This window comes from Osmia bicornis, chromosome 8, assembly GCF_907164935.1.
Source record: "Osmia bicornis bicornis chromosome 8, iOsmBic2.1, whole genome shotgun sequence".
Classification (NCBI taxonomy): Eukaryota; Metazoa; Arthropoda; class Insecta; order Hymenoptera; family Megachilidae; genus Osmia; species Osmia bicornis.
The window spans coordinates 9,125,672-9,153,608 of NC_060223.1; the positions used below are offsets into that span (position 1 = coordinate 9,125,672).

The 27,937-nt window shown below is 46.0% G+C and overlaps 1 protein-coding gene across 5 annotated transcripts in view; it reads right to left on the reverse strand.

Moving 5' to 3' along the window:
- LOC114875287 (gamma-aminobutyric acid type B receptor subunit 2) overlaps positions 1-27,937 on the reverse strand; it is a 63,110-nt gene that overhangs the window by 18,626 nt on the left and 16,547 nt on the right. For 2 of the 5 annotated variants that reach the window (XM_029185413.2, XM_046286919.1), the window contains exon 2: positions 26,398-27,591. In XM_029185413.2, the coding sequence (XP_029041246.1) occupies positions 26,398-26,706 (309 nt within the window). In that variant the 5' untranslated portion in view covers positions 26,707-27,591. The remainder of the gene's footprint in view (positions 1-26,397; positions 27,592-27,937) is intronic. The other 3 variants (XM_046286920.1, XM_029185412.2, XM_029185411.2) reach the window with 3 other exon arrangements.

Sequence of the window (27,937 nt, forward strand, 5' to 3'; positions counted from 1 at the left end):
CCGTGCCCTTCTTTATCGCCTTTTCAATCTATTCGAACACTTATCTCCCTGTCTCGACTGCCCGTCCGTTCACAGGCCCATCTACAAATTCATCTATCTCTTCTGTATCACACTCTATTCACCCATCAATCCGTCTATCCATTTATCGAGTACAAACGTCCAGCTAAACTATAAGCGGTTTCGCGTACACGCTTTGTGTTCGCGAAGAATAATTAGGACGAAAGGGAAATTAATTATCGACAGCGCGCGATGGTTATTTAGGTATTTAATTCGTTTCTTAAAATATAGAAGAGGTAAGCGTTGCTAATTAGAGGAAAATGTTTGCAAATCGGCGAGTAACGATTCACCAGAGATTCGATCTCGAAGGCAATTTGGAGCATCGATGCAACGGCAGGTGGGAAAATGTACGGCGGTGGTATTAATAACGATTCTCGTAACGCGTAATTACGTCCTCGTAAAATAAAATAATTGCTGGCAGGATAGCAGTTTGCGTTCGAGGGTGATAATCGAGCGTGTAGCCCGCGAAGCCGTCGTTGAAATTCTTTCGCGTTTCACGAGATCCACTCGGGGAGTGTCGTTGCTATTAACTAAATGAAAGAGGCGTGCGTGTGTTCTATCCTCTACGAGCGTAACGAGACCGGCAAAGGAAAAAGGAGCTCGTGCTCGAGGATAAAGATCCGTTGATCGTGCGAAAGGAGCTTTTCGCGTCGCGTCCAACTTACCGAGGCGGAAGATGCTGCAGGTACTCGGTTTTGAATGGTTAATTAGAAAAAAAATTGGAGCAATTTTGAATTTTGAATGGTTCGTTTGTTGTCGGGGCCGATGGGGAGCGAGGAAATTACATTCGCGAGGCGGTTTTATTTTTAATTGGCTGTTTCTCGCACGGCTTGCCGGCGAGATGGGAACGCTCTCGTCGTCAAACGGGTGAAAACGTCGTCCCCGGTAATCGGAAAACGACTTCTCGACCAATTTATTCCAAACTCGTTGATGCATTTTACATTTGCATTTAAATGCTTTATATCATCCTCGAAGGCGACGCGAATTTCTTCAATGTTTTATCGGACTATCATATCTCTGAACAGCGTTGTTTCAATATTTCAACTCGCCCTCCTTGACATCTTATTTTCATTTAAACAAACGTATTCGAACGGAGTTTTTGTAAAGTAAAACGATCAATGGTCAGTAGGAGGGAGATGTTTGAAAGGGGGACGAAAAAACTTTGATCAGCTTCGATGGTTGTTAACGCGGCACCGATTAAACAGGATAAAACGCGCAAACCACTCGTACGGCTGGTAACGATCTACAGTACCGTGTAATCAAGCGTAACCAAAGGGAATCGCTTGTGCTGTGATTATCGGGGCTCGTCAATTTTCCAGCTACCGAACGAATTTCTAATTTCTCGAATAGTTTGTCGTTCGATCGCAATCGAATCGATGCTTTCCGACCTGTTCGTTGGATAGGATTGTTGGTTCGCTGAGACGAAAACACGGAGTTGTATTTTAAACGATTTACAGATGTTTCACGGAACAGGGAAATACGTTACGTAAGGATCGCTTTGCTCGTCTGCCTGACAAACTGTGGACGCACCGTATCGAATCCCTCTTTTGTCGAGGAGGTGCATCGAAAGCTGCTGGTCGCGTTAGTCTACCGATAGCCGTACAACTTCCTTTGGTAATGAGGCAATTTGAAAATTTCTCGTTCCCTTTCAAAGCGATAGGACACGGTCGAGCAAGCGTAGCCCGCTTTGTACTCGCTCGTCAATGCTCTCTCAATGGCTGCTGGCTACTGCTAGCTAACACACTGATAACCTAATCGATCGCGAACCTTCTCCACCGCGCCGCGTCGTTCCCAGCAGCATAGAACATCGGCTGCATCACGGTTCCCGTTTGTTGCCCTAAACGATCACGGCTCCGACAATCCGAATCGACCAAGTGTGCCGAACCTCTTCCTCGATCGTTTACCCCCTTGTTCCTTCCGGAGCTTGGTCGATCTTTTAAAAACACAAAGTAACGCGGAAAGAAAGGAAGAGAGAACGGGGTAACGCGTTACCGAGGGCGAATCACATTTTTAAAAGTTATTTAGACCGCAAGAGGGAAACGAGTTTTCGAGGGAAAACAGGCAGGGTAGGAAACGTGGTTGGTGAAAACGGGCAAAAACCCCTCTCACGCACTCCGCTCGCTCTTCATTCCGCCGCGTCCACTCGAGATTTCGCTCGAGATTACTCATTGTCGCGAAAAACCGATACACCAAACTTTACGTCTGTCGAGTACCCGCGAGCCAATTAAACGGCCCATTTATTAGTTTCTCTATTTCTTCCGCGGTCCTCTTCCTGGTCCGCGCTCATCTTTTCCTTCCGTTCTTTCCTACACGTTGAAGCAGACATTCGCGATGAAATATAGGTGGAAAGAGCGCGCCTTAATTCCCGTTTAAATCGCAGCCATCGACCGATGCGACGTTGATTAAGCGCGGTTTCCCTACCGTTCGTCCCCGGAGGGGTGGAAAACGTCGCGTTCCACTTGCTTTTCTATTCACCCGGTTCCCCGTGTTAGTAAACGTTATTCTTTCTTGTCCCGTCGGAATGGAACAGTTGTTAAACGCGATACCGGTTAATTTCGCCATTTCCTCGCTTGACCATTTGTTTCCAGGTAATAGCAGCGACGCCTTCACGGCAGTGAACGCGTTCGCGCGGATATACGCGTGCGACGCTTTATTATCCACTTTGTTTCGTCTTTATTGCGCGCGTAATCGATTCACCGGTTACATCTCTTCTCTCGTTCTACGACTCTTTTTACACGCTACGACAACGGGATCAGGATTCTTTCGATCGAATACATTTCAGTACCTACGATGCCCTGGTGGTTAATTCTCCAATTAAAAAGTTAAACGATCGAACGATAGAGTATTTAAGATAAAAACGAAAACGCCAGTTTTCTTAGCAGCTGAGTTTAAAAGTTTCAAAGATTAAATGTCGTCGTGTAATACTTTAAAAGAGCGGATTCGTCTCGCCGTTGCACCGCTTTTCCCGAATAATCGCGTCCCGAGGAATTTAATTATTGCCCAACCGTTTCCCACGGGCCGCGATAAATTAAGTGAGAATGCGCGTATGATCATTAATTCTCTCGAAGCTCGTCTCAAAAGGTGGGGCGACCTATTTATTTGATCACGCGAGAATGCTCTCCGAGGAAAAATTATAAAGGTATAGAAATTTTTATTAAACTCTGATTTCTCGGGGAAAATAATTTGTAACGCAAGCGAGGGATATTCGAATACACCGTACCAGCTTCCGCTCATATCCGACAAGAATTTACGATTAATGAAGCGCGTTAATACCCCCGTCGATTAACGTCGAGGCTTAACTCGAATTCACGTTCGTTTGCCCGCGACATTTGCCCCTCAATTTTCCCTGTAACGCGACGTTAATTAGAAGGAATCGGTTTTGTTTCGCTTCCAGCTTAAACGTTTTCCGAACGATACTGGAACGGTGGCTGGACGTTTGAGACCGAAGCTGGCAAAGATGCATCGGTGGGCAGGTGTTGTCTGGCCGAGGGCCGTAATTTCCGCCTCCGGATCGAAGATTATTACGTTAGCGTAGACACTGGCTCGATCGTCGCCGGTCCAACGAGCCAGATAAACCGATAGCTTTTCATTCAACTGCTGCGTCGAGGTTAATTAAAAAGCGGATTAAGTGAAATTTTTGTTGAAAATCAATTTGGCTTCGTTCGGTCCAGTTGTTCTCGCGAGAACAATGCGCATAATTTCCAAGGGTGTAAAGTTGTTTCGTAATCGATAGTCCGATGTAAGTGTGTGTCTAGCTTCTCGTCACCGGTTTCTTGCCTTCTTTCCGCTTTTCTTCAGCTCCTTTCCCCCTTGCTCGTTACACGTTCCAGCGTCGCGACGCGACGACGTCGGGATTGGTGTTTTCCCTTGTGCGCTAGTTGCTTGATCAGCGACTGAGCATCGGTCGCGTTTCAGCTTCTGTTTTCCGTTCGCTCTTTCAGCTGAAACGGAGTCGTGATTATGCGCGTCGCCAGCCAAAGCCCGTCTTTGTTCGATACGAGCGGAGCCTCGTTTATCTCGCCACGATTTTTTTCGCGTCTACACGCACACGCTCGAATCTCGAGGGATGATGTAGGCTAACCTTTAACCCCTTCGGCACCGACTATTTTTAAACTCAACGTCTTGTACGCCGGGAATATCCCTCGTTCGAGTTAAAATGTAATCAATCTTTATCTTTCACGAGTATTGCCACATCGACGGTCTGCTAATTTCAAGAAATATTTATTTCGGCACCCATGTACGGGTTCGTCGAAAGAAAACTCGATTGCACGACAGAACTGTAATTGCGTTGGCAGAGAAAGTAGCTGGAAGCCTAGTCCGGCGAAAGTTTTCTTAAAAATCCAATAGCTCGAGCGAAATTTTATCGGGCCGATGAAAATCCCTCGGCAAATTGCCTACGTGAATTTCGATGCCGCGCTTTCGTTTCGATTCCGTTTCAATTTCATTAAAGCGCCTACCCTCTGCTCGCGGTTCGTTTCGAAGTCGATGCGCTGGTTACATCGATTTGCTCGTTCGACCGATCGGTTGAATTTTTATTTAGCACGATGCTTCCTCTTTCTGAACGTCCCAGAGACGAATCTTTAAAGAGAGGCAGTTTTCGGATACAGCCTCGGCGCGATCGGGCAAATAATGTTTCAAACGCGACACAGCGAACTGTCGCTTCTTTGTAACTCCGATTCGCGCGGATGGCTGCTGTTAAATCTATACGGAACCCTCTTTGTTTCCCGATTGCTCGACGAACGATCGCTGCAAATACCTTGCAGCAACCCTTGGATAGAATAACCATTATGCAAATGCAGCTTTATCGTTGCGTCGCGAAACTGACCGACGTTTTTCGCTCTTTCTTCTTCTTTTTACGTCGACCCTGTGTTTGGCCCGATACGCGATACGAGCCGCGTACGCGATAACGTTCGAGAGCGTTTCACGGGTCAGAAGAGGCCGCGAGGGAATCACAGCAGGCGTTTCGATATCGCGCGATTAATCGGCAGGCCAGCATTGTAAACTCTTGCCGCGATAGCGAAGAGATAAGACACCGATAATTCTAATCGACAATTCGGCGCCAATCGATGGCATTCCAAGATTTTTCCGGGTTATCGATTCGCACATGAAACGTCGTGATTGCGTTATCTTCTTGAATCCGGGTGACAACGCTTGATTCAATGGCAAACGCGATCGAGTAACTGTCGAGTGGCTGCTTATATCGACCGTTAGCAGCGATAATCTCGCCTTGTTTGTTCTCACAATTATTATCCAGACAGAGATCGACGCTTTGCGATTGTTCATGCTCGTTGAGCGCCGATTACATTTGCCAGCGTGTCCTCGCCGCTTTTGTTACGCGTTGCATTCGAATCGCGAGACGCGCTCGCGACCGTTCGATATCCTCGATGCAATTCAGATAGATCAATAAACGTACGGGGAAAGGAGGCGAAACGAACAGCGAGAGGATTGCTGGTAAGGAAAAGCGCAAGACGTTGCAGGACGATCGACGAAACCGAGCATCCTCGCCGCTATTGATTTTCCAAGGAGCTTCAGTAACGCTCTGCGCGCGATACCTTCCTCGCATGCCTTGCAAATTTTCTCGAAAAATTTTCACCGGAAAATCTTGGGAAGATAGTATCGACCGGCTTCGTTTGTTTCATTGCCCGACGACAATAATTAGCGAGGAGAAAAGCGACGAGTTGATCGCGGGATAAACTCCGCTTCGTTTAACAATTGTTTCCGAGTTGGTTCGCGTTTCACGGCCAGTTAACCGTCTGTTGCGCTTTGCCGATTCCTTTTCGCCAGACGATGTCTCGGCAGCGAGGAAACGGTCCGGTTAACGGGCTCCTCTTTCTTCAGAAATCCAAAGATAATGCCTTTGTTCGATGGTGTATTAAAGTAGCGAGTTAATTTCCGCGGAAGAAAAATTCAAACGACGACCCTGTTTCTTCGGCCCGATGAACGTCTACCGCGGCGTGGATTTCCCTCGAATTCGTTCTTCCGTCAAAATTCTGAAAAAGTGGTAAATCATCCTAGGTTTGGCTCGATTCACCTGTTTATTTTTTCATGCAGCCACGCAACGCGTTCCGTTTTCAATAGCGAAACGGAGCCAACCAACGGGACCAGTTTTGATATTCGTCGCTCCAATTTGCGTTCGTATCACGGATACCGGCAGACAAAGTTTCGCTGCTCGACGAACGCAGGAAATGAAAACAAAGCTGGGCCGGGGGTTACGTTAACCGACTTATTTATAGGGAAAGTTTGCCGATAAAGTTTCCACGGTAGACAGCAAAACGCGACGGTTTGTCGCGACCTTTTTCCTCGATCACCGACCACGATCGTTTCCAGCCAAATTAGGGAAACTTTGTATTTTACTCGAGTTAAATAACTAACCCTCGATTTCGTAAACATTTCCGGACGGAACGCGAACCGGGCGTGCTTTTATTCCCAGATTCCTTGTTTAGCTAATGCGATTTAAATCTTAATTCCACACTGTTCCCCTTTGTCCTGTCCGTTCTCGAATCTCGTTCCACGCGGTTACCCTGATTCCGGATATGTACTCTGTTTCACTAGGGAAAATCTCGTGGTTACATAGTTGCAAACTCTCGGCTCGAAGAAGCTTGAAAATACAACTTTCCGTTCCGCGTATGTCGATACGTCTTGATTACTTCCGATTAAATATAATTAATGGAAGCTGCGGTCGTTTCCGATAAAACTGTCATTAAGGAGATGAAAAGGAGGGAAAGGGATGATAGGATAGGGAGGGAGTGGAAGGGAAGGGAAAGTTAATTTAGGAAGAGGCGAACAGGCAACGTCACGAACATTATCTCGTGGGAACACTCGCGAGGCGTACGCGGATGGCAAACGGGCCATCGGGCGAACGTCGGTCGCGTAGATAGCGGCAAATATTAATTAGCCGCGAATAGATTCGACCTCCGTTTAGACGATTAACAAACGTAATAAGCATCGCTCGTTGATAAGCTCCGTTTACACCGCGAACCATACCCGGCGAATATTCTCTACCCTATTCCGCTTCGATCGAAGAGCCTCTTGTACGCAAGAGCAAACGCGTCTCGCTCAAAGTTTAATAATCGAGCCGCTAGTTGGAACTGCTCCGCGTCCATTACACCGACAATAAAGTTTTCCCCTGTAGACCCTGTAATAACGATCTGTTTTTTTCCACGGTTATCTCTGCTATATACTTTCTATTCTTTTTTTCAATTATTACTACCGCGACTCGCAAAAGTTTCGCTCCGCGTAAAACGAAGAAACGGAGGGTATGAATTGAAATTTAGTTAATCTTTCTGATTAATGAGAAAAATGCTCGGAATTTTCGATACGAGATAGGTTCACTTAGGATGAGAAACGATCGAACGAGGGAACGTCGCGTGTTTGAAAGTTAGGTTGTTCGAAAAGTTCGAGGGAGATGGTAGAGAAAACCGCGCCTCCCAGACGGAAAGGAGTTGGACGGACTGTTTTGCAGCTGATCAAATCCGCCGCAACTACCTTCCCGACCAGGGAACGCGAAGTGCTTTCCAGTTCGTTCCAACCAAGTTGCGCGAGTGCAAGGAAGCTCGTTAGCGTGCACCCTTCGAGAGGGTTCGCTCGCGTATCGTTTTAATCCTCGACCGTTTATCCAGGCAAAGCGTGTATCGTTTGAATTGAATGTACTCGGTCTCGAGGAGCGTCGTGTCGCATCGGTAAGCTGGAAACGAGCGAGCGGTCAATCGTAGGCAAAGTTATACGATGCATCGCGGCGCGAATCAAAGGCAGTTTCACAAGAGAGTTACTTGACGTTATGAATATTTACGAACGGTTTGCCAGCGATTTCGTGTACCACGTGCGAAGATTTGTCGAGTAACAACCGACAAATGCTGCTGGCTCTCTGAAAAGTTGAAAATCGTAATCTTGACGGATCGATGAACTCGAGAGGGACTTTCGGTGAACGAACTCGATCGACGGCGGATGTAACTCTCCTCCTTCGTCTTCTAATTACTTCGGTCAAGATTCGTCGAACAAACGGGCGGAGAAGGGGGTGAATAATGGAAGCACGGGTTTGCGAATTATTTCATCGAATAATGACATTTCGTCGAGGGTGCACCGCGATTCTTTAGTCGGGCAACTTTCCTTCGAATGAAAAGCTGGATTGGGTGAAAGAGGGCGGCAGCCCCGGGTCGCGAACAATGCCCGGTGCCGGGATCGGGAGAACTAGCCACACCAGGGCGCAACTCGCCACGCGTTTCTTTAAAAAGAAATCTCGTTTGAAAGGAGGCAATTGAGCGTGTTTCTCAAGGTAAAGTGGTCGGGCAACGAAGGAGCTAATTTTTCTTCTATCGGTTACCGCCCCGGTTTACCTTTAATTAGCCAGATTTATTTCGTTATCCACTCTCGACGCGTTCCCCTTCGTTCCGATCCGATTCGAACGAGCGAGTTTCGTTTCAGGAAAACATCGCATCTAGATACCGAGAGATTTCATGCGATGAAAATTTTGGTGAGTTCTCGATGTTGGCCAGTCGTAGCCATCGATAATAGCATAATTTTACCATCGTCCAGCGAAAAAGATAGGCGGCCTGGAAGCCGTCCACCGATAGTAGATCGTTTCCCGCTCCAACTTCGGATTCGTTGGAACGTTTGCGAAAGCTGGCGTCGACGTAGCGCTAGGAAACAAGTTTGTTTGTCGCGTCGTGTTTGTCGTGTCACAACTGGGACACGTATCCTGGACTAACTGGTCTACCAAGCTGCCGCCATCGTCAAATATACGACTTCTTCTTCTCCGTTCCGTTTCGCCCACCTCTGCGTTGTCTCCCTAACAGGACAAAGCGGGCGAATAGCAGGGAGAACAAAGGAGATTGAGTCAGCGAGAAGTCGATCGGAGTAAAAGGGATAAGGGAAAACACGGCGAAGGGTTGGTTGTATCTGTAATCTGTAGGGATAACGATTTAAGCCACGGATGGACAAACGTTGGTCGATAAGTTGCTCGGAGCGAGGAATGAAATTCCGCGTCCGTCCTTTAGCCGGACGGTCCCGTACGAGATGACACGCGATCAATTTCAGGCGTCGTCTGATGCTGGAAGTTTAAACTGGTGGCCGGCGTGGCCGCCCTTTCAGCGGACTGTTTGCCAGCTACCGCCCCCAGGCCGCTGAATTTCATCGTGCGCTGCAATTCAACTTGCTCATTTTCTTCTCGTTCGCTCTCGGCTTTCTCTCGAAAGTCTAAAAGCGTACCACCGTGCTTTCAAGACCGCGTCGCCTTCCCCGAAGAAAAGCTGGTGAACCTTAAATTAAGTTTACGCCAGTTCTACTCCGTAAATGCAAGCTAACGCTTTGAACGATGCTTTTCGCATCGTTGACCGATCGTCGGAGAAATAAGGGAAGCAATGAGAATCGAAACGACGGAATTTTTCGATACTCTTGAAAATAGCTCGGAACGAATCAGCCTAGCCGGCTGGAAAAGACTCGGTCGGAAATAAAAGAGGGAACGATTTCTGGCTGGCGAAAATGAAGTTTTGCCTGATCGTAAAGCAAGGCAGAAGGAAAGAAGGAAGGCGACGCGTCCCTATCGGGCAAGCAATCAACCTACATCTACGAAGTTACTACCTACAGAAGCGGTAGCAGAGAGGTGGAGGCAAAAGCAAAGGCAGAAGTATAAACGGAGCAGCCAGCTGGGGCCAGGCTAGCCAGGCCGGGCCGACCTACTAGGAGACAAGCGGCGCAGTTACACGCCGAATCCTCGCTTCGATATCCAATAGTCGATTGCCTATCGGTCATTTTCTACCAGCTAGAGTTATTGCTTTTCTATCGAGGTCTTGCCAACCGGGTACCTCGTTCGGTCAGCTCTCGCTTCCTCGCGAAACTACCCGGTTCGAGAAAAAAAAAACTCTCCCTTCCGCGTAAAGATTCATCGGAAACAAGCGAATTCGACGTTGTTACGTGATTTTTCCCCTTGCAAGCTTCGCGATCCAGATCGTTTTTGTCCCATTAACCGACTCGTTTCGACGCGGCGCTAACTTTTTCTCGCGTGCTCTATGCTCGCTGCCAACGAGCAACCGTATTCAATAACATTAAAGCGGATTTCCTGTTTCTTCCGACGGTGTAATTTCAAGACGAACCCTCGTTACCTGCATGTCCTCCATTAATTCGACGTTTAATCGTCTTATATCGTGAGAGCAAGTGCTTTCCTGCCGGTAAAACGATAATGTAATTGCGTATCGATTATATCCTGCAAGTTCAACAACGTATGCCTCGTTTGCGTTTCAATTCTTTCAAAGTGCAACTTCTCGAAGAGAGTTGTTCATCGTTTAGTTGTTCATTTACGATCGGTCGTCCGATTTACCCGGCCTTTCACGGCGCAAGCGAAAGTCTGCCGCACGACAAAATATAATCGCTCGCTCGATATTAATTGACGCCGAGACTAATTACCTGCGCTATAACGTCCTTAATGCTCACCGGACGTATATAGGACGAGCGTGTTTTAGCAGGGCCGTCGGCGCACACCAGCTTTAAGCTAAAAGACACACGCTCGAATTCGATATCGCTGTTACTTAGTTGCTGAAGGGAGAAAATTTCTTAATCTTTCAATTTTAATCTTAATTTCCCGCGTTCGAAAGACTTCCGTGTTTTGTCTAAGAAAAACGCGATCACTTCGACCAGCTGTAATAATTGGAGTTTAATTAAACGTTTCGATTGGGATCGTGGTGTAATTAGCGCGGCACGTTCGAAACGATCGGTACAGCTTTCGAAACACACCGACACAATTTCCTTTTAAACGAGTCGATTGGAAAGGCCGATGAATTTCCGTTTGCGACTGGAGGGCGAAAGAGTAGAAAGTCTTTGTCGCTGATGTTGTCGCTGTTCGATGATTAGTTTCTGGCTAAAGGTTCGCAGATAGGATGTTTGTAGCGTTTCAAAGTTAGTCGCAAGAGAGAGAGAGAGAGATTGGCGAAGATAACTGGTTAAAGTTCTGGAGATCGTAGCACCCATAACGAAGGAACGTGATCTCGAAGCGATGCACTATCCGCCTCGCTTCTAACGATATCTCTTCCTTTACGTTTAGATACACCCGCTAGTTCGATGCGATTCTCTAGTTCGTAAACTCGAGGTAAAAAGAGGAAAAACAAAATGATTCCGTTTCAGTGAACCGTGTTCCGTGCAACGCGACAACGTAGATAACCGTAGAATATGTGTTCACGACGCGAAACATTCTACTCTTGCAGATCGACTCTGCCTCAGCTGGAGCGTGTAATCCAGTAAATCGTGGCACGGCGACTAAACGGAATATCGTAATTAGCCTAACGTACGCTGGAAGCAACGCGGCAATCGGGTCAACGATTAACCCGATTTAACGGCCTTCCCTTACGAGATCTTCATTCTCCGCTTGCTTCCATTTTTCTCATACCTCCCCCCCGATTTTCGATCGATGACGATCGCGTTAAAGAACCTATAAGAAGCGCGATTAAACGTTCGCACCCGTGGTCTTGTTCTTTCGAGCAAGCAAAAGGGAAGCCAGTGCAAACAACACCGATGAAAAGCTAACGAAAGTGACGGCCAGCCCGCGTCTTACTTTGCTCTCTGGTCCGAGTTAAAATCCACTTTGAGCGTAGAACAAACGTCGCGAAGCTCTTCATTTGCACCTCTTAACGGGCTAAAAGGATTCTGAAATTTCTTACAAACGATCGAAAGTCTTGCTTCTCGATCGAAGAGCGGGGGGAAAAGAAATTTGTTCAAGCGACGAATGGTGAGATACGGTGTCGCTAGATTCGTATCTCGTCTAATTGTCGTGGGAAAAGAATGAACTGTGAAGTGGACACGTTGACAGACAGCAGACAAAGAATCGGGGTTAAGTGGACATCGACTTTAAACGCGACCAAGACTCTTGTCGCTTACGTTCCTCCCGAGTACTAACGAACAACTATAAGGGTGAGTGACTCGTGTACGAGTGTCTAGCTCTGTATATCTATGGAAGCAATCTCCGGAGACGTTGCTTTTCAACCGGTGACGAGCGTCTATCACCGAGATGTATCTCGTCTCGCGTAGTCAAACTTAGCCGCGAAGAAAAACATGGCTTCGTAGAAAATGATATTTATTACAGTACGATATCTATCGTTTCCAATCTAAACATTCTCCCCTTTGTTTCCCGATACCTGTTTCCTTTTGTTGGTAAAATCTTTTCTTTTAATCGCGGCCGGCTTCTCCAGCCAGCGCGGATAAGCGTTGTTCCAGAGATTCCGATACAATCCGAGCGTTTGTACGATCCTCCTTTGAGGGTGAAACTTGGAATTCTTTGATCGCGACGCTCTATCGAGAACCACGATCCCGGTCCACTCCGGCTAATTCGATTTATCTCATCCTGTCAGCGTTAAAGTTTTCTTCCAACGCGTCAAAACTTACGGCCATCCATCGACAACTTATCGGAGGAAACTTTTCGCATCGTCGGTACGAGCAAACACGTTGGGTAAATTTGGTCGCGTTATCAGTCTAACGGCAGGCGTAATATATGCGTCTCATCGGTGGCACGTTTGTACACCTGTAACGTGTCTATACGTTTACGCGTAATCACCGGAAACGATCGATACCGGTGGTAATTGGTAACGGAGCTGGTATCGCGAGAGAGTCGCGCGATGCGACCTATTGTATAATTTAAGTAAATTACGCGTTTCGCGACGATTTATATCGCGTATGGCAACGAGCGCCATCCTCTTATCATCCCCTTTTCGGTCGAGGAACGTTTTAGATCCTTTCGAGTAGCTCGCTCTTCGCGGTCGTTTGCCTCTTCGGCCACTTCTCGAAATGTACCGACCATTTCTCTTGCGTGCGAGAACCTTAACCTCGGTTCCAGAACTCGTCGGCAATGAAATATGTGTTATACGAGGAAAGCCAGCGAGCCAGTTACCGTATCGCGAAACATCGTTTATTTCCTACCGTTCGTTATCGTTATTCTTATATTGATCCAAAGTGAAAGGGGAAAAGAAAGGGTCCATTGAAAGCCCGCGTTGTCGTTTATCGCAAAGATTTTTAATTTTCCTACGGAAACGGTGAATCGCGTTCGATACAGAGCGGGCGAGAACGCGCGGAGGAATTTTAAAAAGGAGCTGCTGAAATATGGAATGCGATAACGCTCCAGTTATCGGTCTGAATTCGAGCCGAAAACACAACGGTAGGTGTACTCTGGTCTCGTTAGTCGAATTGCGTTCGAGAAAATTGGACGATCGAGTCGGGGCAGCCAAGTATACGATATTATCGAGATAATAAAATAGGAAAGTAGAGGTGCCATTCGGGAACTGCTAACGAGGAACGTCGCCTAAGCGATACACAACAATTCTCCTCCTATTTTATCAGAATGTACTACTCGACAAAATATTTCGCGTAACTTCTTTTTTTATCGGCAATCATGCGCGCTCCGAAGAGGGTGAAAACAGCCGTTCGCGTTGGGGTTGGAAATCACATTTCGTCGAATATCACGGGAATTGTTTGTCGCGGAGAAATAGTTATTTTCGATATCGCGGATAATCTTATCGACGCGACGCGACAGTTTAAACAACGATCGTTTTTTTTTTTTTATTGTATAATCGAAAGAAAAGCTAGGTGATAACAAGCGCATACATGGGTTGTAGTGGGGTGCCCACTCGTTACAGGTGTGTACATATTTCCCAGTGGAGACGTGCAGCAGGAAAATGTGCCGTGGCTACAACGTGGTCGCGTTTTAAACAAAAATACATCGTTGTTTTGATATCCAGATGAATGCGAAAAAAAATATTTTCCGGTTTTTTCTTTTCCTTGAACAGCGTAACGACGAAAGGAATAACGCTTGAATAATAAGCTGGTATCATCGATTTGCTGGGTTATCGGTAAAACGAGGATATTGGATAGGTGTTCGCGCAGCTAGCCGTTGTCCGATACATGCAAAGTATGCAGCGACGAACGGCGCCGCGTGCGCTTTATCGAATTTTCTCGGAAAAGCCTGTGGTTTGCAGCTTTTCCTTGGCCGTTCGTTGTCGGATCTCGAGGGAACCGTCTATCGAAACGATAGCGGAAAGAAAGTCGAACGTGTAGGATGTGGCCGGTATGCATTCGTTTATAGGGCAGGAAAAGGAAGAGGAAAAGGAAAAGGGAAAAGGAGGTCGTCGATGAGGAAGGCGATCGTTTTAGCGTGCGGTGACCCGTTCGTTAAACGTATTTCTACGTGTAAACGAAGCAAAGGGAAACCGCGATGCCGTTTATATTAGCGATGCATGTATATAGTAATACTCTCGGGAGAAAAATGAAGCAAGTTTGAGCGACGCGGAGCGTGATGCATTCCGATAATTAACTCTCGGAAACGAGTTCGTGCTGGATGCGCCCGGCAACGCTGGTTACCGATTGAAATCAGCCAGCCTTTGTGCATGTACACTCATTTATACAATTCCCTTCTATCTAACTAAGCCCTTTGCATTCCCCCTCGTTCCCTTACCCTTTGCCTAATCTTTGAACTCGAGGATAAACGTCCTCGTATAAGACACCTTGCGCTTTGCATTCGATTCGAACACACGACAGATCAAGATTACTAGTTGATAAAATAATCTTTGACAAAGGCTACGATGTAATTATCTCTTCCCCTATTCAAATTGAAAAGACAAAAGCGAAAGGTGTAAAAGTTCCGGTGTCGCGGGAAACGTAAGAACGCGTTAAATACTTCTCTTTGCGTGAACAAAGCCTGTCATTAGGTAGCAGCTTTGAAAGGGAATTCTCTAACGAAGGGAAATTCACTAGCTGCACCGTTAGTTCCGTATTCATCGAATGCACTTTGCCGTTCTCTCGCTACAGCTATTTTATTCTCTGTTTTTTTACCTTATGTATTTTTTTTTCGCCGACACTTCGACAAATGGGGAAAAGAAATATTGAAATTGCGAAATTAAGGAAGCTGTGTGTTTGTGGTTACAATATCGGCCGTTATTCGGAGCTTGTTCCGATTGTAGAAAAATAAGTAATACGGCGGTCGAGTGTAGGGAAGAAAATCGGAGGGTTGCCAAGAAAATAAGCTAGAAAGTTTGGTAACGGTCGTCTGAAAAGGGCCAGCAGTTTCTTCGATTCGTCGTGGTACGTTCCGTTATCCGTATCGATCCCGGAAACTTTTGTTTTAGGATTTCTCTTAGTTACCGCAGCCAACCTACTCTTCCACGTTTACGCGTTTGACACGAAACGGAGATTACTCTGGTGTAGCTGTCGCTACGGTTTTGATTGAAAATACTTACTCCCGGTTCTCGAAATTGATCAAAGTTCGGCGGAGAATTGAAACAAGAGATCTTACGGGAAGAATCTTTTCTCGAGCAAATTGCAACTCGGCCTGCTCGAGTTAGGGAACAATCGGTAGGACGGTGGAATGCAAGTTTCGTGCTTTCGAACGCAACTTGCACCCCGGAACGATCTCGATTGTCGACCCGAGTGTTATCTCGGTGCCGGAGGGAGGCTCGGTAATTACCAGGACCGACCTGACCGCGTATCCGAGTTGAAACTCGCCAAGTTTGCGTACCGAGTCGCGATACTTTTTCCTCCTTCCTTTCTTTTTTCTTTTTTCCTTTTTCCTTCTCCGCGCCGCGCCACGGCCAAACTTCAACTTTCTTTTCCAACCTCTTTGTTCGATGATTTGTAGAAACGAGGAACCCACTTCCGGCAACATCCCACCAAGTGCTTCTCGAATTACCCAGTTCACGGGTTTATCGTTGAAACTCCTGGTTTCCTCCTTGAAAACGCGAATCAACCGAATCAATCGGTGCTGTTCGCGGAAAGAATTCTTTTTTCATCGGGAGGAAAATTTTTTTTCGAGCCTCGTCGGCGAAAGATATCGAGGTGGAAAGGTGGAGAAAGAAAACCGGAGGTCCGTTCGCTCGACGAAGACAAAAAGGCGTTATTCCGTGAGAGTCACGTTACCACGATAAAGGCTGTACGTCACTGTTAACGTATAACGCTTCCAGATAATGTTCTCTATACATATTCTCCTCGAATGGGTTTCGCGTATCATCCTGCAGGTGTACTTTTACCTACGACCTGTTCTTCCCTCGATACTCCTATTTTCTCGTTACTTTAAACCGTCTCTCTCAAAGAACCTTTATACCGTTTTGTCTCTTCTTCATGAATACATGATACATCGATTACGGAAGGGAAGAAACATTTAAGAGCTTTAACCTTTAAACTGCACGACGGTGCACCGGTTAAATGTAGTATACCGTAACCGTGGCAAGCGTAATTGAGTTTGCTCGTTAATTAAAATGTCCATAATTACGTAGCATAGCTGGGAAAGCTGGTATCCCAACGTAAAGCCAGGGATTTGTATTATCTAACGAGCAATGGAATAATTAGAATCTCGTAAATCTCCTAGCTCGCTTGATGTCGAAAATACGAAAACGAGACGAATTCGGCTCGATAACAGTGTATCCGTACAATTTCATGGAAAATAAAAAATATATAAATGCCGGGGCACCTTTGAATCTCGCGTTCTTAAACGCGTTCTCCGATTCAGAGCGTTCGAAACGGATTCTTCGGTTTCAAGTCTGCAGTCTCTCGGAGAGACAGTGGCAGTGATCTCACTGGATAGAGAAAGGGGGAGAACAGAGAGGAAAGCGAACGAGAGGATTCCTTTCGAGCATCCCTTTAAATCCAGCTTCCGGATGGCGGAGAGAGGAGTGGAGAAACTAGACGGACGAGTGGAGTTAAAGCGGCACATAACAGCGAAGGGTGAAGTGGATGAGAGGTTGGAAAGGACCGAAACCCTCGACGGGGTTGAACTTTCAAATTCTATCGCAAACATCTCACTCCGAGCGAACGGAAGGACCGGCCACGGCATTGCGCGAAAGGTAAAAGGATGGGATAGAAGGATAATCGTTCTAGACTGAAGGAAGAGGCTAGCTACGGGCATTCGATGCTCATTGTCGCAACTTTTCCAACGATTTAGTCACGTAACCTTCTCTAGCTAGAATAAATCGTCCGTCGAACTTGGAATTTCAGATTCTGCAATTTCGGAAATCGAAAGCGTGCCAAGTTTCTCGAAGAAGCCTCGATGGAAGCGTAAGGTAATTATTTTCTTCGCGGGCACCTTCGTCTCCGAGTTATCGTACCGGTGTTACTTGACGAATTTTCGCGTTTCAAGACTCTCGAAAAAGTTTCAAGATCTTTCAGACGCTTTTTAAGGCTCGCACGAGCGTTCAAGTAGTCGTGCGCCACGAGTTACCGTCTCGAAAGTTTCCATTTTACGATCGAAACGCGTTCGGGCCATCGCTGTACCTTTCTCAACTCGCAGAGTTATTTGCTTAAATCTTATTAGCAGCGGCTATCGATGCTCCTCGTAGCTTTTTCATCGAAAGCAAGAACGCTCTTAGGCAAACGAGTCACGAAGGATCGTTAATCATCGGGCGAATCCTTTGGAATAATGATACGAAAGGTTTTTGTGTCGCTCGATCGGCTTCGTGCCTGGGCTGCTGCTACGTTTAACTGCAGAACGACTCGGTAACGAGCTTCGAACTACAAATTGATCGGATACCTTGAACGAGTCAAACTTTAAAACAGCAACAATGCAGCCCTGTCGTTGCCGCTCTGCTTGTGGTAGTTTTATTCGTGGAAGGTTATTCTAAAAGATTCAGGTCGTAAATCATATCGTGCAAGGTGAGTCTATAGTCTGTACGATAATAATCGCTTTTTGTCGTTTATACACATTGTTGTATCTATACCTGGGTATACGCGTTTAACCACTAGAAAAACGAAGAATAAACGGCGAGGAGAAAAGTGTCTTCGAAAGGACGATAAGAGCCTGGAAAGCAATGTGTGTTGCAAAGAAAAACTTTACAGCCGTTATCGACCGAACGGTGACTGTATTCCATCGAAACGAGATTCTCTTTTCATTCGGTTTTTTAAATATCTCGATGTTAGATGTGCGCGTAGGACAGTCTAAGTGAAAACCTTTGAAACGATTAATTGCCACCACCGTTGTTAGGAAACGGAATAAAAGTGAACCATTTGAAGGAACTAAGAACGGTGGAATGGTTGCGCGACATCCAATTAGTTCAAGTAATTGTTACATTATTGGATGTACGGTAATAGAGAAAGAAAAGAAGAAAAAACGTGGCGTTCCCGGGGCTAAGATACTCGTTCAAAGCAGCCAAGAGATAGAGATCTTCGTTGGGAAGAAATTACGTTAGCTTCATCGCGTAATGACCGTGATTGCTCGAAATGATCGTGCCTCGCTTTCTTCCCTTTCTCCTCCAGCTGATAACCGCTGGCCCCGGGGCTACGTGTTCCGACACGCCGATCGATTGCAACTTAATTAATCGCAAATACATTAACGGATATAACACCGGTGCGACAACATTGACGAAGAAAATAACAGCGAGAGAGAACGGCACCGGCGTGGCATCGAGTCTCGATTAGCGTGCGACAGATCCAAAGACATTGTTCCTCTCCCAAAGTACATAGACTCGCGATCAAATCAGGCAATTTCGAGTTACGCGATCGATCGACGTACCCTGCGATGATTAAAGTAGCCCGACGCGGTTTCCGCAGCGTTTCGCGAAGGGAAATGAAACGGGGAGAAAAAGTGAGAGATTACCATGCCGAGTTTTATACCGTTTCGTCGACGACTTTCAAGCGTGGAGATTAAAGCGGCAGAACAAAGAGGAGGGAGCGAACGTCTTGCTAACGGGGTTAACTAAAAGTTATTGGACAAGTTGGAAAGGAAAAAAGGTAGAGAAAGAGTAACGGAAAGTTATAAAGTACTTACGAAAAGCCGGCGACGAGACGTTGAAAATGGTAAAATGACCAACTGCGGAACGCGCGCAATACGTTCTCGTCAAACTCGCTGTACGATTCTATTAATTAATTATCGTTGATTCCGTGAGCAATGAAATTGTGATAAACACAGGATATTTGTTTATTCGAGGGCAGAAAATAATAAGCGATATTACGAGAGGGGCTCGTTACAAATGGAGGACGCGAATTCGCCCGAATAAATACTGGAACGCGTTTGGCCAAGGAATAATCGAATAATCCATAATTAAACGTATTCGATCCGTCGTCGCTAATGAGAATCGCGTTACGAGGCGGGCACGAATTTTCCTGAAATTTTCCCGGCATCCCTTTTCCATCTATACCGTTCGAGCAAGTTTCCCCCCGCAAAGAATGGACGTCGAGTTTCTCGGGTTGTCACAACTTGATCGAGCGTCGAGTTTTCTTCGGTCATGGCTCGTTGAATCGATGGGGTCCGGCGAAAAGCGTGTAAACGCGAGGATTCTTAGCGACGTAAGCGTAATTTCGATTTCCATTGAAATATATAAAAGGCTATCTTCGCTATAGACGTATACGATTCGGTAAGATCGTTTCATAGAGGGACGCGTTTTCAACTTGACCCTTGAAAGGGAAGAATACGCGAGGTAGCTTTTCTAGCGTGTGTAGCCTTCGTCCCGGATGAAAAGAATAGCTTTTTGCTACCTCCCTGGGGAATAGGAAATCCCCTGTCGAACGTTCGATCAAACCTATCACCCCCTCAACGAAATGACGCGGTCCCCAGGCTTCTGTGAATAACTTTTCAACGAAAACTTATTGTCCGTACGTCTGTGTTCGGGATGCCAGTCTCGTCGCGGGACTTATCGATATCACGAAACTTTGCAACGGGCTAGAAATCGATTTTCATCCCCGCACCGGATCGTCAATATCGTTTGACACGATAATGAAGCTTTCCTCCCAGAAAAACGTTCCGAGACCCGAACGAACGGAGTACGAGCAAGATAATTAAAAATATGCAAAAAACCGTTCGCTCCACTCCGTTTTCCAAACCATCCGTCGACTAATATTTTACGCAAATATTTTCCATGTAAAACCGTTTCTCGAATAAACGGCGCGACGCGCATTAAACCGTGTATCGCGTCCGAAAGTGGTCGTTTTATTTATTAAACGGGAAGCGAAGGGAATACGTAGAAGGTAGAAGAGAGTAACTGGTTCTCGTTTCCGTAACTCGGCTTCAAGTTGCTCGTAAAATAGGTAGAATCGGTTCGTTCGTTGCTTGCTGGCGGTTCGTATGTGTACGCTGGAAGGACGATAGATCTAAACACGGGGCAATTTATCTTACGGAAGCTCGGTAAAGCCCAGTCGGCCTCGAACTTTTGACCGACGGTATACGCGGGATGCATGCATGCATGTAAAGCGCGTCCAGATCGAGTTCTACCAGCTCTGCGACGCGTAATTATATTGCTGTTGTGTTGCTGTTGCAACTACAGCCTTCCATCCTGTTTCTATGCAAGCCCCTCCCAAGCCGAATCGAACACGCGTGCATTTCAAAACGCCTCGTTTTTCTTTCATCGAAAAATCAATCGCAATTTATCCGTGAAATATTAAACGATCGAAGGGGAGGGTAAACGTATTAAGCCGAAGCGACGCGAGAACAGCTCGGCTTCACCGAATCGGTCTTTCAACGAATTTTTCCTCTTTTCTTTTTCTTCTTTTTCTTCTTTTTTTTCCCTTTCCAAAGAGTGCAAGCGCACGCTTTTATACAGTTCGCGGATGCCGTTTCGTGTCCGCGCGCTCGGTGTTTACGCTCTTTCCCGTCCCAGCCAATCCTAACTTAATCCGGACACTCTTTAAGCTTTCGACTATAAAACGGTAAAGTGAATTTTCTTTCGCTCCTGCCGCGTTCGCGAAATCGCCTACGAACAGGTGAGGCTGATTTCTGCCGGGGGTAAACTTCACCGCGTTTAAACGACTCTTTCCTCTTCATTTTTCTTCTTCAAAGGGAGGATAAACTGGTCACTTTCGTTAAACGTCGCGTGAAAACTTTCGAAGCATCGCGATCGATTCTCGGATGTTAGTTAAATGCCAGGAGCAAAGGATTTTCGTTTGCAACAGGAATTCGCGCCACCGTTTGTCGAGCGATTAAAGTTTACCCGAGAGGAAAGTCGGTCAATTCCTTTTCCTCTCGAATCATTCTGGCCGGAGGTAAATGTCGCTAACGAATTTCAACGTCGGCAACGAATTAGCAAAGGTAGCTTTACCGACGCAGCTACGTAGCTGGCTGTTAGTTTTTGCGGTGGAGAGACAATTATATTAGCGAGTTTACCCGACGGATCGATACTGCACAGCCACTGAGTCAAGGTGAGCTCTCTCTCTCTCTTTCTCCTCTACCCTCTCTTTCAGTCGCTCCACCTTTGCCTCGCGTTCACCCCATCGCCCTTCTTATCCTGTTTATTCTCTCGGTTTATCAATTTTATTTCCAAATTAATCATAACAGAGCAGCCACTTTATTTCATTTTTCCTTCGCCACACTCCGTTCTGTTAACGTTTGATTAAAATTGGATCTCTATGGAGGAGAAACGAATTAACTGTGAAAAGTGAAGTGAACTCTTCGGGAATTTCGGTCCGTTTCGCGAAACCGAGGTACAAGTTATCGGCAAGGGTGCTCGGCGAGCTTCTCCGATAGGCGAACCGCTATTATTGGTCGGCGAAGCTGTGGGTCGCGATTATCTGCGGATCGATCACGCCTCGCACCGTCCGGGATCCCCTTTTCTTCCACGTCGCGTATCACCCTCGCCGCGTTCTGCTTCCTATCCACCCCCGAAACATTTTCGAACCGATCTTCCCTCCGTTTCCTTCGCGTTTTTACGCTCCGTTCTTCGCGATACGTCTTCGAACTTTCTGACACACGAGCCAACTTGCGCTCCTCTTCGCCGCCACCTTTGCTTCCGATCGCGATTCGTCACGATCCTATGCATTCGCAAACGTTTCCACCCTTCGCAAAGTTTGCTCTTCCTAAAAGTAAAACGGTTAGACTCCTCGCCATTCGCGTTTACCCCGAAAATTCCATCCCGCTTTTATTTTCCAACAGGCCCGAATAGTTTCAAGTTCGGCCGGCGCTAAGAATTTCTGCGGCTTTCGTCGAATTTAATAAAAGCTTCTTCCCGTCGAGGGCAGATCGTTGGCTACGTGAAAATGAATTCTCGATCGAATCGTGTGGAAATACTTTTCTCTCGATCGCGAATGCGGTCCACGTAGAACGGACAAAAATTGTAAGAAACAATGGGGTCAAGTTTTCTGGCTGAACGGAATGGTGAAATTTTTAAACGTTCTCCCCACGGTGCCGTGTGTAACGCAACGGTACAACTTTAACAGTGTTCCCGACGTAATTCTCTTAAATTTTCTCGGAAATTAATGGAGCGCGAAGGTAATAGGGTTTAGAATAGCCGAATACGGGAAAACGTTTTTCAATGCACCACGTGGGGCAAACTACTATTACCGTCCAGCCAAATCGATCTCGCAGTTCGCGGTGCGAAAGCTTCGAGGTATTTCACCTTAATGGAATATCGGTTTCGCGTCAAACTTGCAGCGTTCCACGAATTTCCTTTTGTTGATCCAATTGTAGGAGAAGGATCGCCAATGAGCTCGATCAAAAATCATATAAAAAAAAATTTTTTAAATGCACAGTTTCTACTTGGATGAACAGCTAGCTCGAACGATGCGACGCGTGAAAATCGTTCGAATATCGTGGATAAATTGAAAATTAGACACGGTGTTTATGCACGAACGCTCAGCGAACGAGACGCGCGATTCATTTACCTCTTCCACTCGAAAAGTTAGCCGCCGTTCGATAACGTTTGACTTTCCCCGTTCGACCGTACGTCTCTGCCGTAAAACTGGATCGTGATATAAATTTCTCGGCCTGGCCAGGTCACCGTTGATTTTCCACGTTACCAAAAACAAACGTAATACCCTGCCGATAATTGAAATCCATTTTCCCTTTTCCATGCCGTTTTCTCTCTGACTATCCGCCCGCTTCGTTCGCCTCCACGGCTGGGTAATCGTTTAAAATCATTGATATCGCTTTAAAATATTAAATTTAATGTCCCGGAACGTATCGGTACGTTCGATCCACGTAATAAATTTGTTTATTGCTCGCAAACCATCCTATCGTTCGTTTACGTATTCAACGTTTCGAAACCGTGTGATATTGGAAACGTGAAACGTTGTAAAAATCTTTGACACGGTTTCTTGTTCATCCTTGTAACAGAGAAATCGTTTGAACGAGGGAATACGTTTGAGAGAGCAATTAAATCGGTGATAAATAACGGAGGGATGATGTAAACAATTTCGAGGAAAATCGATCGCAAATAGAATTCTCGTATCTCCGAGGGAATCAGCCTTTACGAGAACGAACCATTCTTTTACCTTCTTATCTTCGATCAAACAGGAAACGCGGTTTCTCGGAAACCGCTGATTCATCCCGTACAATAATCTATCTCGTTCAACGTTTCAATCCGTAAATGTCTATTTACGACCAAGGCGAATACGATTTTTGAAATATCCCCGATGTTCCGTTCCATGTACACCCGATGGAATTTATTGAATAAACGGAGGAGATTCTTCTTTCGTTCCCCTCTTCGGACCCTCGAACGATCGATAACAAGTAATAATCTGGATCAAGTATTATTTCAATTACGTTCAACTATGTTTTAGTGTAAAGCCATTGATTTCAGATACGAGACGAGTTATTTATATTCCACCTCTTTCTCTGAACCTTTCCTTTCACGCGGTTTTAACGACGATATTACGGAAGAACGCGAACGATGCATTACGATACTTCCTCTTCGCGACAGCATTTATCCGATCAATTTCCCAAACGCGACAAAGTTCCGAACGATTTTAAAAAACGATAAAATGGTTGCGGGAAACATCGTCTCGTTAGCGATTCGCGGTGAATCGGGTTTTCTTTGGTCGAATAGCTCGTCTTTGACCGACAGTCGAAGGATCGTCGGTGCAAAGGGAACGAGATCGAAATAAATGGAACCACGAACGAAACGATAACGACGAAATTACACTTTTTCCTCGTTGAAGAGATCGGTGCAAAAATGAGCGGAACGAATCGAAACGGATGAAACTTTCGAGGCGAATCGGTCCCGGCTTTTTCCTCCCCCGTTTCGTCTTGCAAACAGGAAAGAAGCAAGTTTCGTGTTTTTCTTCTCGTACAATTTGCAAATCGTTGGATTTGCTGAAACTGATTTATAGAACGTTTTCTATAGACTCTTTCCAGGGTTCGTGGAGAAGCAACCGCCTCGGTTTGTCCGCTGGAGAAATAAACGAGCAGCGAAAATCTCGGGTTAATTAACGTGTCGCCGTGCGATTTACCGAGCGCGCCTATACGACGAGGCTGAAATTGAAACAGAGTTCGGTCGCGTGGAGGGAGTTTCGAGAGTGGAAAAGGTTTTGAGAAATTCGCGATTAACGAATTATATCGGAGAAAACAACGCCGACGGACTTAAACGACACGGTAAACTCTCGACGAGGCACGAAGCGTTAAGTGCTCTTCCTTTTTTTATATCGATTAACATCATTATCCGGAAAGCGTCGATTATTTTCAAGGAGAGACGGCGAAAGTTTATCGACTCGGGCCTTTCGTGGCCGAACCCGTACAATTTTCCTCTTCTCCAACCTATAATTTCCCTTTAAAAAGCAATAAACGATTGGAACACTCGAGTTCCCTTTTATCCGAAATCGCTTAAACTCTTCCACGAGAAGCTTCGTTCCGACGCGACCTGTTAATATTTACCACTCAAAGTTAACAGTTCGAACGAGAGTATTTCGTTCCCCGTTCCAAACCTCTTGGATGAAAGACAACGGATGTTTCCGTGCTTGAGAGGTAACGTTTCAAAGAAATTCTGTTGTTTCATTTGATTTCACTCGTGCATTATATTCGCCAGAGAAGTACGCTGTTTGTGCCATTTATATCAGTCAGAAGGAAGAACGTTCCACTTCTTTCTGAAATTTATTCAAAAATTTCGTTACGGTCATTCTGTTCGATTACAGAGCGGATCGAATAAAAACAGTGGAACGATATTTTCGTTCGAAATGAAACGTTATTTTCCTCCCCTGCCACCCTTATTTTTGCTACTATTTTATGAAGCACAGTTCTTCGAGACCTACTGACCCATATCCTTAAAAAGCCAAGTGTCACGTTTAGTTCGCATGGACGTTTTCGATACGTCGAGCGAGGGGGATGAAATTTAAAAAATTGATTGCCACCATCGTAACCGAGTATTGGCCTCGGTTGAATATTAAGAACGGAGTCCCGTCGACCTTTCAATCGAAGAAGCCAAACCGCATTTCTATTGGTACGGATCTTCGATACGCGGTGCCAATTTCGACGCTTTTACCAATCGGAAGATCGTTTCTTCCCAGGTGGTGGATAAATTATCGGGTCGATAGACAAATCGTATTAGAATTGCCGTGGTTACGCGTTTCTTTTCGCGCTAATGGAGATGATGATAGAAACGAACGAACCGTTCTCAATCGTATCGTGGTGGATTACATTTTCAGAAGGGTGTGCAAACGACACCGTTTTATATAACCGAATATGTCCATCGGTGCAGCGTTCACTGTGGTTTCACGTTCGAAGAAACGTAAAGTTACAAGCAGCTGTTCTTGATACGCGTTAAATGAAAACCTCGTACGGTTAATCGTACGACCGGAAAGAATGTTCCCTTCGAAATTCCTTGCTCGAAGCGAGAACAGCGAGATTTATAATGTTTACGTAATTTTGACTGTCGCTTTTCACGGTTGATGGTATCGCGCGGTCTAGGTGAAACACACGGAGAATAAATTGCGTTCGTTATTCGAGCTGATATTTTTGCATGCAACGTGTAAACCGGTCGCGGCTAGCACGATAACGAATAAATTGATTTTACGGAGAATTCATGCATAATACGTTTTCCGGTAATGCTCGGTGCACCGCGAACGAATCTGATGAATATGTAAAATAAAAATAAATTAAACGAGTAAGGTTACGTTCCGAGGTCAATTTGAACGGTATCAATTCAACTGGCAGATTGATGGAGTTATTAGAGTGAAATTGTTCGTTGAAAATCAAACGCGACGAAACGATTCTACGCTCATTTTTCCCCCACGCGTCTGACTTATCTCCGATCTCTACTACTGCCGCTACTCTTACTACTGGCGAAGGCGCGACCCGGCGCACTGCCTCCGCTCTGTCTCGCGTAACAGAAACAAGTCAAACATCTGCAATTTACAGAGCAAAGAATGCTCGCTACCGCAAACTGGAATAATATACGCACTCTCGTAAATTAGCCCCGAATACCTCGGACCCTTTTTAATCTTACCCCTTTTTTATCACGCGACCTTTCTCATTCGTTAACTACGAATTGCCGCCTTTCAATTTTTTACCTCCTCCGATCCATCTTGATAATTAAGCAATCGATGCGATTCCAAGGATAATATCGCAAACAACGACCCTCGAGGATGATCAATTTTCCAAGAGGTCGTCGAGGGAAACAGCTGGTGCTCGTTCGATTCTTCGACGAGGTTCGACGAGGTTCGGGAAATATATAAAGGAAAAGTACTCACCTCTGTATCGTTCCACCACATGTGCAGCCGATAGTTTCTCAGCACGGTGGTGTCCTCGTTGATGTGATCGACGGCGAGCTTCACCGAGGGCATTACGCCTCGCCCTATATGGCTCTCGGGCACGTGGCTACCGTACGGGAAGAATCCGGCGATGTAAACGTCTCGCCTCTTCACACCCCCTAGATTGATCGGTTTTTGAGCGGCGCAGCTGAAAATTCCGTTGAGCCAGAGGAGGAAAGCGCAGAGGTATGCGGTCGCGAACAGACCACGCCAGCATCGCTGTCGACGTCTTCTTGGATTCGTAGCCATCCTCTTTCTCGTTCTATTACTTTCCGAACCACTATCGTGAAAGCGGCGACGATCTATCGATTATCGATTGACACTTTTAATTGGCTTTATTATACCGGCCGGCCGGCCTTTCGATTACTACTCGTAATCTTACCACCGGTTCTCCTATTATCTCATTGTGCGAGTGGTGCGATCGAACGCGTTCCGCTTGTCGATGCTTAAATTTAATAGAGTCGAGCTTTAATTGACTGCGTCGAATCGGCTGGTACGGGTTCCTGTCACTTCCCTCCTCTCGTTAACAACAACAATAACAACAGCAGCAACAACAACAGTAACCGTTTCCCTTGGCTCGATTTTTCCAACGTGCACGTGCGATTGACGCGTACTCGCACGATTTCATTCTAATCGATCGATGTTAGCGTTTCAATCGCGTCCACGTCGCGTCTGCAACATCTTTCATTCTTCATCTCGTTATCCTTTCGCCAGGGTTTACTTATTTTCTCCTTTCGATCGGCTTACCGTTTCCCGAGGAATATCGTTCGACCAGCACCGTCCACGTATTTCATCTCGTCCGATCGCAACTTCCTTTCCATTCTATCTGCAAACTTGTGTCTCGGCTGCAACCGACGGAAACGACTCCTCGACGAGACTTTGTTCAATTCCAGTTTACCGGCGATCCTTAAAAAGGAAAGAGCGCCGCGGACAAACGCGTTACTAACAAAACGGAAATGTCGAACGGAACAACAACGAAGGTTGCTTAAACTTTGAAAAGCGTAACAAACAACGTTTCATCGATCTACTATCTCGTGACATTCATCGTTCTCGCTTCGGCTCTCGACGGTGGTTGCTGTCTCCCATTGACCGGACGCGATCCACCAAACGACCGATGACGTCCACCCGCTGAACCTGCAACAGAAAACCGTGATTTCCACATTCGAGCTATTCTTCTGTCGCGAAAGAGATCGTTATCGTTAAATTACACAGGGCAATTCGACGAGAGTTAATCGAGTGACGAAAACCAACACACTGTTCGTACACGTTTTTTTGTTCGATCTCCATCGCGATTCTTTTATAAACGACAAACGAGAATCAAACTAGTTGGTAATTAAACGCTAACAGGAGCGAACCAGTCGCACGGATTCATACTTTGCCTCCTCGTCTATTTAGTCAGAAGTTGGTATACTAATTCCAGTACGAAGCAACTGGTTTCAGAGTGGCAGAATCGAATGCTGGCAGAGCTAACATTTCCACT